Genomic DNA, 15,105 nt, shown 5'->3' on the forward strand with positions numbered 1-15,105 from the left:
AGCTGCAGCCTGGTGTACATCCTGCATGCCCAGCTAGCAGGGCCATGCAGACGTGGTCTTGCCCCAGAGGACCATGGCTGCAGTCCCACTGTGCCTGTCTACTGCTCTACAGCAGCCTTGGCTCAACCTCCGGTCATTTCCTTGCTGCACCTGACAAACCACGAAGGCTCCGTAAGGGACAGCCAAGCAGGAGCAGTGCTCCCAGCTAACCACACCCAGCTCTGCAAACGCCTGCCAGATCCTGCTGATACTGTTTGGAACTGGAGGGACAAGATGATGATTCATGAGCGCATTAAGCACAGAATTAGTGGGATGCAGTCACTTTGAATCACATCTCAAGCAATGCAGGCAGTGCTTGAAGGCAAGCAGGACCTTCGACTGCGATTTACTAGCAGCCAGTAGGTATCACAAAGCATCATGCCAGATAGGTCTGAAGAGAACAATTTAAAGAGAGATCAGCCCAGCTCCTTTGCTCCCTGAGTTTGCAACATTTCTGTGTGCTGAAAATCCTGGGTCGTGGACTTTGGATAAAAAGGTAACATTCGTTTCCAAAGCAGCAACCAGGGCAAGAAGCTGGTTTCAGCAAACCCTCCAAGCAGCCTGACTGACAGCATTCAAAGCCAGAGACTGACAGCATCACAGGTAGCAAAGCTTACCTTATGATTTCAGCATACTCCTTGTCTTTTCCTTTACTGTCCCTCCATTTCCTGAACATGACAGATGCATCCACATTGGCAGGAGAGAATGTGTTGGGCTCATTAAGCAAAGAGATTACACTCAGCAAGATAGTCCTGAAAAGGTAACCACAAGAGCAGGGTCAGAGTTGATGCACTCACAGAGTCTGGATGCCAACAGCTTCTGTAGGTGGTGCATCACAAACTTGTTTAAACTCAAAGCTTAGGGTAATGATAACCGTGGATAATACAGAGCCCTAGGGGTGCATGTGAAAGACACTGGTACCCAAGTTTTCTCTTCCTCCATTTTACCAGTTAGAAGAATGGGATCAGCCAGGTGTAGACCAATAATGAACATTATTAATTCCTAAGCCGCTGGTGCCGCAACAAAGGCTTTGGGTTTCATGGCAATGGGATGTTCTTTGATGACTAATGACTGCGGCCTGCTAGGAAAGGACAGGTACACTCATCTGGAAGAGGCAAGGGTATCTCTGGCAGTAGTCCAGCAAACTTAGTCAAAGGAGCTTTAAACTGAAGGACTTGGAGGGTGATGGCAAAGCTTATGTCATTGCCATTCCCAGCTGGGGAATATGCCAGCCAACCACAGCGGCAATGAATGCTCCTTAGCCTTCCATGAGGAGAGCCAGAAGGCCAGCTTCCTCAAGGATGGACATGACTACGGTGCTTCCTCTTGCTCACCCTCCAAGGCTGCTTTCTTCCTTACTTAAATCTCTAAAATGCCTCTCCCCCAGTGCACACAGCCTGGGTGTAACAGATCAATGCATGGTAAGTGGGTTCACCAGCCTGTTTTCTCCAGCACAGGAGTGAGGAAAAGGCAGCACACACAAACTCTGAGGGAGAAGGAGCTAAGAACTTCTACTGAGCAAATTAAACAATAGTAATACAGTGTACCATTACCTTAGCTTAGCCTATTTGTGGGCAAAAGAGTGCAGCACAAAGCAGAAAACCATGGAACAAGCCAATTCCCACCTGTCTCATCACCATTCCACTAGGAAAACAACAACATCCAAAACCTGGAAGCCAAAAGCAGCAACTGGAACAGGAAGCCTCTCATGTTACAATCTGAATTTCAAGCCCCATAACACTTCACTCCAGCCAGCACTTTCATTTCGAAGCTGGCATGAAGCAGGATGGTTTTGAGTAACAGCAGCAAGTTCAAATTCAGTCCACGACTCTGGGGAATAACCCAGGAGATCTGGGTGCAGGCACAAGGCCGTGGGCTTACTGCAGTCTGGGTGAGATAGCTCAGACTGGAATGTTACCACAGAGATGTGCTTTTTTAGGTATGGCTCCACAAAAAACAAGAAAAAGAGAAGGGTTATAGTTGTTGGGGACTCAGTCTTGAGAGGGACGGAGGGACCCAGCTGTCATCCCGACCCGTCTCACAGGGAGGTCTGCTCCCTTCCTGGTGCCCGGGTTAGGGACATCGCCAGGAGAATCCCTAACCCAATCCGGCCCTCTGATTATTACCCCTTGCTGGTAATACAGGCTGGCAGGGATGAGATTGAGAAGAAGGGCACCAGGGCAATCAAAAAGGAATTTAAGGCCCTGGGGAAATTGATAGATGGGGCAGGAGCACAGGTGGTGTTCTGCTCAGTCCTCCCTGTGGCAAGGGAGTTCACAGAGAGGAACAGCAGAACCTACGATATCAACAAATGGCTCAAGGGATGGTGCCAGCGGCGGCACTTTGGGTTCTTTGACCACGGGGGAACTTTTACTGCGCCGGACCTGCTTGATCACGATGGGGTGTAATTGCCTAGGAGGGGCAGGAGAGTCCTGGCACTGGAGTTGGCAGGGCTCATGAGGCAGGCTTTAAACTAGGTCTGAAGGGGGTGGGTGAGGCAATTACTCTCTCTGAGAAGGAGAGAGTGGCAAGGAAACTAGGGACAATTGGGGAATCGAGAGCCCAGCTGAAGTGCATCTACACCAATGCATGCAGCTTGGGTAACAAGCAGGAGGAACTGGAAGTCCTGGTCCACCAGGGTGACTATGATATAGTTGCCATTTCAGAAACTTGGTGGGATGACAGGCATGACTGGAGTGCTGTACTGGGAGGATATAACCTCTTCAGGAGAGATAGGCAAGGGAGAAGAGGAGGAGGGGTGGCCCTGTATATTAGGGAGTCACTCCATGCCACTGAGCTTGAGGTGAGGGATGAAGGGGTTGAGAGCCTGTGGGTTAAAATCAGAGGGAGGACTAACAAATCTGACATCCTGGTTGGAGTCTGTTATAGACCACCCGACCAGGATGAGGAAACAGACGAGATATTTTACAAACAGTTGGAGGCTGTCTCAAGATCAGATCTTGTCCTTGTGGGTGACTTTAACCTGCCAGATATCTGCTGGGAACTTAATTCAGCAGAGAGGAGGCAGTCCAGGAGATTTCTAGAGTGCATGGAGGACAGCTTCATGTCCCAGCTGTTAAGTGGGCCCACTAGGGGTCAAGCTCAGCTTGACCTGCTGCTCTCCAACAGAGAAGGGCTGGTAGGAGATGTGGCAGTGGGAGGCTGCCTGGGGTGTAGTGATCACGAGTTAGTGCAGTTTTCAATATACAGGGAGGTAGGGAGGCACTACAGCAAAACCTACACCTTGGACTTTCGGAGGGCAAACTTCAGTTTGCTCAAGAAACTTATTTCCAAAGTTCCCTGGGCAGCAGTCCTTGAGAACAAAGAGGTCCAGGATGGTTGGACCTACTTTAAACAGGAGCTCTTGAAGGCACAGGAACTGGCAGTTCCCATGTGCCGAAAGATGAGCTGGTAGGGAAGGCGACCAGCCTGGATGAGTAAACAGCTCCTGAAGGAATTGGGGGAAAAAAAGAGGGTGTATCACCTTTGGCAACAACAACCCCATGCAGAGATACAAGCTGGGGTTGGAGTGGCTGGAGAGCAGCCAAACAGAGAGGGATCTGGGGGTGCTGATTGATACCCGCCTGAACATGAGCCAGCAGTGTGCCCAGGTGGCCAAGAGAGCCAGTGGCATCCTGGCCTGCATCAGGAATGGTGTGGTCAGCAGGAGCAGGGAGGTCATTCTGCCCCTGTACTCTGCACTGGTTAGACCACACCTTGAGTACTGTGTTCAGTTCTGGGCCCCCCAGTTTAGGAGGGACATTGAGATGCTTGAGCGTGTCCAGAGAAGGGTGACAAGGCTGGTGAGAGGCCTTGAGCACAGCCCTACGAGGAAAGGCTGAGGGAGCTGGGATTGGTTAGCCTGGAGAAGAGGAGGCTCAGGGGTGACCTTATTGCTGTCTACAACTACCTGAGGGGTGGTTGTGGCCAGGAGGAGGTTGCTCTCTTCTCTCAGGTGGCCAGCACCAGAACGAGATGACACAGCCTCAGGCTGCGCCAGGGGAGATTTAGGCTGGAGGTGAGGAGAAAGTTCTTCACTGAGAGAGTCATTGGGCACTGGAATGGGCTGCCCGGGGAGGTGGTGGAGTCGCCGTCCCTGGAGCTGTTCAAGGCAGGATTGGACGTGGCACTTGGTGCCATGGTCTAGCCTTGAGCTCTGTGGTAAAGGGTTGGACTTGATGATCTATGAGGTCTCTTCCAACCTTGGTGATACTGTGATGGCCACAAGATCACATGCCCTAGTGCTCATGGGTGGCTTTGGCCACTCTGCTGTTTGCTGGCTAGGCCACACAGGGAGGCAGACACAGTCCAGAAGGTTCCTGCAGTGCACTGATGATCACTTTCCCATGGATGTGGCTGAAGAGCCAAGTGAGGAGAGGTGTGCTGCTGGACCTTGTATTGAACAAATAAGGTCAAGTTGGGGAGGTAAAGGTCTTTACAGCCAAGGCTGCCCCCAACTATGAGACAGTGAAGTTCAGCATCACATAAGGAAGAAGCAGGACAGTAATTCAAATTGTAGCCCTGGGCTTCAGCAGAGGTAGTTTGGCCTCTTCAAAGAGCTGCATGAAGGTATCCCATGTGTTAGGACTCCAGAAATTAGGGGAGCACAAGAGAGCTGGTCAGTGTTCAAGAACCACTTTGTCCAGCCTTGAAGTTGGTGTATTCCTTCAAGTACAAATAGGAAAACCTTGGTGATACTGTGATACTGGGATACTGTGAAAAAAACCCTTCAAGCAGGAGGCAAGAAACCTTCCTGGATGAGCAAGCTGCTGCTGAAAAAACTTAGGTGGAAGAAAGGAGTTTACAGTATGTGCAAAACAGGACAGGTCACTGGGAGAACTAAAAGGAACATTGCCAGGGAATGCAGGGATGCAACAAGGAAAGCCAAAGCACTCCTGGGATTAAACAGACAAAAGAGAACAAGAAGGGCCTCGTCAAACACCTCAGTAGCAGAAGGAAGAATAGGAAAAATGTGGGCCCAGTGCTAAATTGGGTGGCAGCCCTGGTGACAGAGGTTGCAGAGAAGGCAGTTACTAAATGCTGCCTTTGCTGCAGTCTCTACTGCTAAGTCCAGCTCTCAGGAATCCCAGACCCTGGAATTAAGAGAGAAAGCCTGGTGGAAGGAAGACCTTGGTTCATGAGGGCTGGCTTGGAGATCATTTGGGCAAACTGAACACAGACAAATCCATGGCCCTGATAGGATGCACCCACGAGTGCTGCAGGAGCTGCTTGATGTTGTTGCTGTGCCAATCTCCATCACTTTTGAAGGATCATGGAGAATGGAAGAGATGCCTGAGGACTGTTTGCCAGCAACACAAAGCTGTGTGGTGCTGTCAACATGCTGGAGGGAACAGGACCTTGACTGTCTGAGGAAGTGGACCCATGCCAACCTCATGAAGTTCAGCAAGGCAAAGTGCAAGGTCCCTCACCTGGGTCAGGGCAATCCCAAGCACAAATACAGGCTGTGTGACAAGTGGATTGGGAGCAGCCCTGCAGAAAAGGACCTGGGTGTGCTGGTGGATGAGACATGTGACATGAGCTGGTGCTATGCAGCGGCAGCCCAAAAGGCCAACTGTTTCATCAGAAGATGTGTGGCCAGCAAGTCAAAGGAGGTGATTCTGCCTCTCTATTCTGCTCTTGTGAGACCTCACCAGGAGTACTGTGTTCAGCTCTGGAGTTCCCAACACAAAAAAGATGTGGATCTGCTGGAGAGGGCAGAGAAGAGAGCCACAAAGATAATCAGCGGATTGGATCACCTCTACTATAAGGACAAGCTGAGAGAGCTGTGACTGTTCAACCTGGAAAGAGAAGGCTCTGAGGAGACCTTATAGCAATGTTCCAGTTCCTGAAGGGGGTCTGCAAGAGATCTGGAGAAGGACTTTTTATAAGGTCATGTGGTGACAGGACAAGGGACAATGGTTTTAAACTAAAACAGGGTAGACTTAGAGTGGATATAATGAAGAAGTTCTTTGAGGGTGGCAAGACACTGGAAAGGGTTGCCCAGAGATGCAGTACACACCTCATCCCTGGAAGTGTTAATGACCAGACTGGATATGGCTTTAAGCAACCTGCCCTAGTGGGAGGTGACCTTGCCCATGGCAAGGAGACTGGAACTAAGTGATCTTTAAGGTCCCTTCCAACCAAAGCCATTCTTGACTGCTGCAAGGCCAATGTCACTCCAGAATTCAAAAAGGGCAAGAAGGAGGATCTAGGAAACTAAAAAGCAGTCAGTTTCACCTCCACTCCTGGAAAGGTGATGGAACACCTCATTCTGGAGCTTATCATTAAGCACATACTAGAAAAGAAAGTAATTCAGAGCATGGATTCACCACAGAGCAATAATGTTTGACAAATCTATGATGGTCTGACCAGCTGAGTAGATGAAGGGAGAGCAGTGGATGTTGCCTGCCTTGAGTTCAGCAAGCCTTTCAATGCTGTCTCCCATAACACCCCCATAGGGAAGTTCAGGGAGTGTGGGTTAGATGAATGGCCAGTGAGGGGGACTGAGAACTGGCTGAATGACAAGAGCCCAGAGGGCTGTGATTAGCAGCAGATTCCAGCTGGAGACATGTAGCTAGTGGTGTTCCCCAGGGCATCAGTACTGAGCTAAGTCTTGTATTCATCAACAACTTGGAGGAACTGAATGTAACCCCAGCAAGTTTGCTAATGATGTTCTAGCACATTGCTAAAACACTGGGAGGAGTGGCTGACACACCTGAAGGCTGTGCTGGCATTACATGAGGTCTGGACAGGCGGAAGAGCTGGGAAGAGAGGAACCTAATGGAATTCAACAAGGACAAGTGTAGAGTCCTGCACCTGAGCAAGAATAACCACATGCACCAGTACAAGTTAGGGGTTGGTCTGCTGGCAAGCAGCTCTATGGAAAAGCTCCTAGCCAAGCTGGCAGCTCATGGTTTGGACAGATTCACTCTGTGCTGGGTCAGGAACTGGCTGGATGGCAGAGCTAAGAGAGTGGTGGTGAATGGTGCCACATCCAGTTGGCAGCTGTCACTAGTGGTGTTCCCCAAGGATCAGTGCTGGGCCCAGACCTGTTCAATATCTTTATTGATGATCTGGACGAGGGCATTGAGTCCAGCATCAGTAAGTTTGCAGATGACACCAAGCTAGGAGCAGGTGTGGATCTCTTGGAAGGTAGGAGAGCCCTGCAGAGGGACCTGGACAGGCTGGATGGGTGGGCAGAGGCCAATGGGATGAGATTGAACAAGGCCAAGTGCAGGGTTCTGCACTTTGGCCACAACAACCCCAAGCAGTGCTACAGGCTGGGGACAGAGTGGCTGGAGAGCAGCCAGGAGGAAAGGGACCTGGGGGTACTGATAGATAGTAGGCTGAAGATGAGCCAGCAGTGTGCCCAGGTGGCCAAGAGTGCCAATGGCATCCTGGCCTGCATCAGGAACAGTGCGGCCAGTAGGACAAGGGAGGTTATTCTTCCCCTGTGCTCAGCACTGGTCAGGCCACACCTTGAGTGCTGTGTCCAGTTCTGGGCCCCTCAATTCAAGAGAGATGTTGAGGTGCTGGAAGATGTCCAGAGAAGTGCAACAAAGCTGGTGAAGGGCCTGGATCACAAAACCCTATGAGGAGAGGCTGAGGGAGCTGGGGTTGTTTAGCCTGGAGAAGAGGAGGCTCAGGGGGGACCTCATTGCTGTCTACAACTACCTGAAGGGAGGTTGTAGCCAGGTGGGGGGTGGTCTCTTCTCCCAGGCAACCATTAACAGAACAAGGGGATACAGTCTCAAGTTGTGCTGGGGGAAGCTGGACTGGATGATCTTGGAGGTCTCTTCCAACCTAGTTGATTCTATGACCTTGGAGTCCTGGTGGACAGCAAGTTATCTGTGAGACAACAGTGTGGCAAAGGCAGACAGTGGTGTCCTGTGCATTAAGAAGAGAGTGACTAGCAGGCTGAGAGAAATTCTGCTGCTTCTCCACTCAGCCCTAGTGAGGCTCCATCTGGAGCACTGTGTCCAGTTCTAGGCTCCGCAGTTCAAGAGTGACAGGGAACTACTGGAGAGAGTTCAGAGAGCTACAAGGATGATTAAGAGACTAGAACATCTCTCTTGTAAGGAATGAATAAGATACACAAGGCTATTTAGACTGGAGAAGAGAAGGCCGAGAGGGGATCTGATCAGTGTTTATGAATGTCCAAAGGGTGGGTGCCAGGAAGGGACCATACTCTGTTCACTCTTGGCCAGTGATAGGGCAAGAGGCAACAGATACAAACTGGAACACAAGAAGTTCTTCCTCAGCATGGGGATAAAACTGTGAGGGTTGACAGAATACTGGGATGGGTTTGCCTGGGGAGGTTGTGGAGTCTCATTCTATGAAGGCTTTCAAAACCTGCCTGGATGTGTCTGTATGGCCTGCTTTGGCAGGGGTGTTGGTCTAGATGATCTCCAGAGGTCCCTTCAAATCCCTACCATTCTGTGACTGGAAGTTAGAGAAGATATGGATGAACTTCAGATCCTGGCTGTTGGAGTAGGTGACAGAATACAAACCTCACAGATCTCACCTAAAGACCATCATGTCTGTGCACATGTGTGTGACAGTGCAGCATGCAAAGCCAAGGTCAGACCAGAATTCAGCTTGCTCAAAGTTTCATGCACAGTGTAAGACTGGAAACTTGCTTGTCAAGCCTGTACTTGGTGGCATTTGGCCTCCCTGCAGAAAGCCAGGGTCTTTACTTGACCTGTGTGGGAAGAAGCACCACTTACAACCCAAGGCCATCGAATGAGGCTTGCACTTCTTTCCCTGCCCCACTGCATACTGAGAAGCAGAGGCTGTGGGTTGGTCTCACATCTCACCAGCTAGGGCATCACCAAGGCTGCTGTAGCAGCACTCTAGCACAGCCGGAGAAAGACAGTGCAGATGTTGCTCAGAACCCTGCAAACTGTCAAGGGCCCAGCACTATTTGTCTGCTGGTACTCAAAGCCAGCATGAGCCAGTCAGGCAGCCCTCCTGGGCTTGTAGCAGCAGTACAGAGCTAACTACCTTCCCTGCTCTGCTGGCACTTACCAGGAGGAAACACCACCTCCCTCACCTACCTTCTCCTGCATTTCCCACCACTGTCTGCACTTCAGATATTCAGCCCTTAGTTCCTCAAACAGTGCCACAACCATCACAAAAGTCAGTAAGTCGTCCCAGCAGGCAGCCCTACACACCCAGCCACTGGTCTGTGGCCACTCCCAGAACAGCCTCACGTGTCCACAGTGGTCCTGCTGGCAACAGCTTTCAATATAAGTGAAAGGGAGGAACAAGAGACAAGGACTAGGTCTTGAAATAGTAGATGGCAACTGCTTTGCTGAATTTGGTTAAAGGAGAGACTACAGCCCCAGATGCACTTGCATTGATTTAGAGGCTCATTCAGAGCAGTACATGCTGAGCACATCTACCAGATCATATATCTGCAATACAATTCCAGGAAATGCTTGGTCATTTGGATGCTGAGCTCTTGAAAGGTTTTGAAATTAAATACTTGTGTCTGACCAGACTGTTCAGCATAGCTATCAAGAGAGTCTCATACCATTTATTTTCCAAGTAATATAATTCAGAAGGAAAAGAAAAAAAGCAGCTCTGGGAAAAAAAAAAAAAAAAAACCACCAAAACAACACAAAACAAAAACTGTCTGGTTGGACTGGAATGATGATCTCAAGAATGAATTTTAAATCCTTTGATTCTCAATAAAGACACTGAACAGCCAGCATGTCAGCTCCAGCATCATTGCAGCTGTAAGCCAAGCCTAGGAAAGGCCAAGAACAGGAATTAGTCTCTGGATTCAGCATCTGCTCTACCACTCTTCCATCAACAAAGTGAAGAGAGGCTGATTTCCATTTCGGTGCCCCTGACTCCAAAGTCAGTGCTGAGCTACTGAAAACACACTAATGCAACTGCCCACTAGAGCAGAAGCTCTTTGCATTCTTCATTCCCAACCAGCATGTTAGATCACAGCTGACACTCTAAAGAGATGCACAATCTGCTCTAACCTTGCTGCTGTGGGTAAACAAGGTGAGTAGGAAGGGCTCTCAGCACACAAGATCTCACAGCAGCAAACTACAAAAAAAGTTCAGCCCTGTGGAACTGATAACATCCTCAGCATCAGACCAAATGCACTGGACTGGGTAGAGACTGACCCTCTGCAGTCCTGCCAGGGATCTGTTTCTTGAAAGCAAGGCTGTTCTGGTATGTTGCTTCATACAAGCACGGAGGCTGGGGATTTCAGGCCTGCCTTCTGCTTTCTTAAGTCCCCTACACCATGCTAAGGAACAGTTGCCCCAAGTGTTTACAGTGTTGTTGTCTTCAGAGTTTCTTTGCATCCCTTTGCCAGCAGGGGAGAGCAGCCATCAGAGACACGAGGAAACAGACCTGTTAAGTGTTTCTCTCCTGCATCAACAGAAGGCAGAGAGACACGACTTTCGTTCACAAAAAACATTACATGCACTGAGTACTCCCAACCAGTACAGCCTGTTACAAACTCTCAAGAATTCCAGCTGCAATCCATATTTTAGCCTCTGAGTCACCCTTAGAGGTAAGTCTAGATTTGTCCTGGCACAGTTTTACTCTCCAACACAAATGAAAGAAGTCTTGGTGCAGGCTGTGGCAACAGTTGTGTTAGCACACTGAGCCTGGTTGCAGAAGCTGTCCAGATCTTCAGAAGCCAAAAAGCAGCCAACAGAAAGCAGCATCCTCAGAACACAAAGCAATAGTGAGACATGCTATTGCCTATCTCCACAGGACACAGATGTACCAACATCTTGAATATCGTGCTCAGTTCTGGCCCGTGCACCTCAAAGGGCAGAGGACAGATGAATCATAGAATCAACCAGGAGAGATCTCCAAGATCATCCAGTCCACCAATCAGAGCTTGAACTCTTAAGTCCTTCTATTCATTCCCTAGCTTTACAGTACTTGAGACGTGAGAAGGAAAGCAGCATTCTCTGCCAAAGACCACAGCTGAACTCTTTCACATCTTGCTGGATGTTTACTGTATTCACTTATGCTTCTTCATCTAGCTGTGGTGATGGGAAAGGCCTTACTGACTTGCTGTAATGAGCATGCTTGACACTGTTAGAGGCAGAAGCACAGGATCTATGAAAGCTGAAGAAACATTCCCCTTTCAGACACTTCACCTATAGCTGCCTGTAGGAACTGGTCAATACTCAACAGGATTTGAAAAACTTCAGCAGCTGAAGAGAAGCCCCAGGTTACACATGCAGCTCATCACAAGCTTGCTCCTCACTCCACCTGCCCTGCTGCCTCCTGTCTGGGTTCCCATCCTCCAGATGGGAACCCAGCAGGATACACTTCCGTTGGCACTCCCAACAGGTGATGCTGGTAGCAGGCTAGCAGTAAAGGATAAGTCTTAGTCCTCAACTCTATCAGCAAAGAGAAGTATTTTCTTCCCAGATTTCACCCTTAAGCCCAACAACTCCCAAGAGAGTAAGCACCAAAAACTGCACCACCATAAAGGAGGAGAGAAATCAGAGAACTGGAACCATGAGGACCTTCATATCAACCTTTATATAGTGTACATAATGAAATACTCAAAATGTCTGATAAGAATTATTGCCCAAAGCTGCTTCCTAACGATGAGGTGAGGCTTGTTACCCAGTCAGTTCTTTATTGGCAGTGTCTTGTAATGAGAATGAAACTCAATTGGTGTTTAAAGCAACAAAAAAGCAAAAAAAGGACAAGATAACCTTGAATGTCTCTGATACTTACTGATCATTTGGAGGGGATTTCAGGAAAAAACACTACCTGGCTAACAGCTAAAGACACCACACTGCAGGAGAGGGGACACAAAAAAATCATAGCATCATTGCAGTTGGAAAAGGCCTTCAAGATCATAAAGCCCAACCAGTACCTCATTCTGCCACATCCCTTAGCACTACACCACTGTGGCTTTTAAACACCTCTCCCTGGGCATCCAATTCCAGTGTTTGAGCAGCTTTTCAGTGAAGAACTTCCTTCTAATATCCAATCTAAACCTCCCCTGGAGTATCTTGAGCCCATTTCCCCTTGTTCTATCCCTTGTTCCTAGGTAGGAGAGACCAACACCCACCTCAGTACAGCCTCCTTTCAAGTAGCTGCAGAAAGTGGGGAGGTCTCCCCTCAGCCTCATTTTCTCCAGACTAAACCATCCCAGTTCCCTCAGCCATTACTCACAAGACTTATTCTCAAGACCCTTCACCAGCTTTGTTGCCCATCTGGAGTACCCCAAAACTGAACACAGTATTTGAGGTGCAGCCTTGCCAGTGCCAAGCACAAGGTCATGATCACTTCCCTACTCCTGCTGGAGGTCAGCATGCTGTTGCCTTCTCAGCCACTTGAACACACTGCTGGCTCACCTTCAGACAGCTGTCAGCCAACACCCCCAAGTCCTTTTCTGCTGGGCAGCTTTCAGCTGCTCTGTCCCAAGCCTGGGGTTGGTTGTGGCCCAAGTGCAGCACCCAACACTTAGCCTTGTTAAGCCTCATACAACTGGCCTCAGCCCATTGGTCTAGCCTGTCCAGACCCCTTGGCAGAGCCCTTCTACCCTCAAGCATATCAAGCCTCCCTCCCATCTTAGTGTCATCTCCAAACTTACTGAAGGTGCACCCAATCTCCTCACTCAGACCCCTGAACAAGATATTAAAGAGAAGTGACCCCAAAACCAACCCCAGCTAAACACACCTGTGACAAGTCCCTGACTGGATTTAACTCTATTCACCACCACTCTTCAGTGGGGACTTTCTAAAGGCATTGGTGTGGTGACCATTGCCCTGGCATGTCCACATCCTGTCAGCCTGTCACAGAATCATGGAACACTCTGGGTTGGAAGGGACCTCCAAAAGTCATCCAGTCCAACCCCCTGCACAGTCAGCAGGGACATCCTCATCTAGATCAGGCTGCTCAGAGCCCTGTCAAGCCCTGCTGTGAAGCCTTCAGGGATGTGGCCCCAACCACCTCCCAAGACAACCTACTCAAGGGTTCCACCACCCTTGTAGACCCTGTTTCCTAACATCCAATCCAAAGAGCCTGTTTCCTAACATCCAATCTGCTCTTCTCTAGTCTGAAGCCATTGCCTCTCATCCTGGCACTGCAGGCCTTTGTGAACAGTCTCTCTCCATCCTGCTTGTAGGGCTCCCTCAGGCACTAGAAAGCTGCTATTAGGTCTCCCTGGAGCCTCCTCTTCTTCAGGCTGAACAACCCCAGCTCTCTCAGCATGTCCTTGCAGCAGAGGTGCTCCAAATCCCTGACCAGTTTCATGACCCTTCTCTGGACCTGCTCCATCAGGTCCACATCCTTCCTATACTGAGGGCTCCAGAGCTGCACACAGAACTCCAGGTGAGATCTCACCAGAGGGAGAGAATCACCTCTCTTGATCTGCTGGCCATGCCTCTTCTGATGCAGCCCAGGGTGTGATTTGCCTTCTGGGCTGCAAGCTCACACTGTCTGCTCATGTCCAACTTCTCATCCATCAGCACCCCCAAGTCCTTTTCCACAAGGCTGCTTTCTATCACCTCATCCTCCATGCTGTAATGATAGTGAGGATTGTTCTGGCCCAGGTGCAGATCTCTGCACTTGCTCTTGTTGAACCTCATGAGCTTCTAAAGCAGCTACTCCCCAGTGCCTGTACAGCAAACAGCAGACAGGATTATGCACAGTCACTCCTACTGGGCCTGATTACTCAAAGATGTCCTTTTTGACTGGGTATATCGTGGAAGAATTTGGTAAGCTTAAGTGTAGGATAACATGGACTAGGAAAGGCTAGAACAGGAGACAATTCACAAGCATGAAATCCTGTGAACAGGATGGAAGGCTCCACATTACTAGCTCAGCATCAAGACACACAGCACTTCAGTATCTTCAGACAGCTTGGTGAGTCTAGCTCCCGCTGGGTTCAAGCCCTAAATTGCTTTTCCAACCTCTCCCAACACAAGTGTTAGTCTTGGGCAGATGACATGCATTTGAGGTCACCCTTGTACAGATTTGCAGTTACCTGACATTTTGGGTAGGGTTCCACCTCTCAGATGGTAGCTCTCCACTTTGTGGATCATCTACAGGTGGATGAAGAATTGAAATACATACATCTCCATTCTGCAAGACAGAAACAAAAGTTGAGAACACCCTAAGTATAGTTCTGATGACTCAACTCCAACCTCTGGTGATGTTCTGACTAGTTAAACCTTGCTGATTTGAACACCCCAGGTGCCAGTGAAGATATGGAATAACTAGGAATGGTTTTCAATTCTTCCTGGGTCTGTTCTGCATGCTCAGAAGTTTCCCCTGATAAGCAGACTTAGCCTGCAAACTGGCATAAAACAGTCTCAAGTCAAAAGGCTTAAAGAATGTAGCAAAGCAAGCAAAACTAGTAATAAAGGCAAATAAAACTGAACTGGTATCCAGACAGCATGTGCTGTCACAGTGACAGAAATCACACCTTCAGTCACAGGAGACCCAAACAAAGGTAAAAAGGTTTAAAAACATTTTGTTTTGAGTAGTAGCTGATCTAGCCATAGGAATCAGAGGGTTTAACACTCTGCATCAGCTCAGGTATCAAAGTTGTGCTTCTGCTGAGACATGGGGAGGCTGGACAGCCAGTGCAGGACTGGCTTACACTGCTCTCCTGGGACACAGGTCCTTGAAGTATCAAATGAAAAAGCAGGAGACATTGTTTGAAGACTCCATGAGAAATGCCTTCCCCCATGCAAGAGGGGGAATATTCTGGAAGCATAGGGAAGCCATATTGACATAGTCCTCAGGGTTTTTTTGCTCACTGGTATTATAGCCTGAACACACATTTAAAGCTCTATAATGCCTACCATTTAGAAGCAGTTTTAAGAACCCTGTAAAACCAATTCCTCGTCAGCAACAGCACTCTCACACAATTACTTTGCTGGAGTGCTGTAGCAATACTTACCACGGATGACGTTCCTCCCTGACTCTGGGGACTCCTGGAGTCCCAGTGCTTTACTGCAGCATGAGGTGGAGCTACAGATGGGACTTGAGGCCATGTGGCAAAGGCTGGCCACTCCAGGCCCTGCTGGCTTGCTGCCTGTTGCAGCCTGCTGCAGT

General features: G+C 49.2%; 1 protein-coding gene across 1 annotated transcript in view; it reads right to left on the bottom strand.

Annotated features, from left to right (window-relative positions):
* The window catches only part of LOC135173276 (ubiquitin-conjugating enzyme E2 R2), an 81,080-nt gene that overhangs the window by 3,952 nt on the left and 62,023 nt on the right, over window positions 1-15,105 (bottom strand). The window contains exons 3-4 of the mRNA XM_064140066.1: window positions 14,030-14,127; window positions 657-791 (exon numbers count right to left, since the gene is read on the bottom strand). Of these exons, the coding sequence (XP_063996136.1) occupies window positions 657-791; window positions 14,030-14,127 (233 nt within the window). The remainder of the gene's footprint in view (window positions 1-656; window positions 792-14,029; window positions 14,128-15,105) is intronic.

Source organism: Pogoniulus pusillus, chromosome Z (genome assembly GCF_015220805.1).
Source record: "Pogoniulus pusillus isolate bPogPus1 chromosome Z, bPogPus1.pri, whole genome shotgun sequence".
Taxonomy (NCBI): Eukaryota; Metazoa; Chordata; class Aves; order Piciformes; family Lybiidae; genus Pogoniulus; species Pogoniulus pusillus.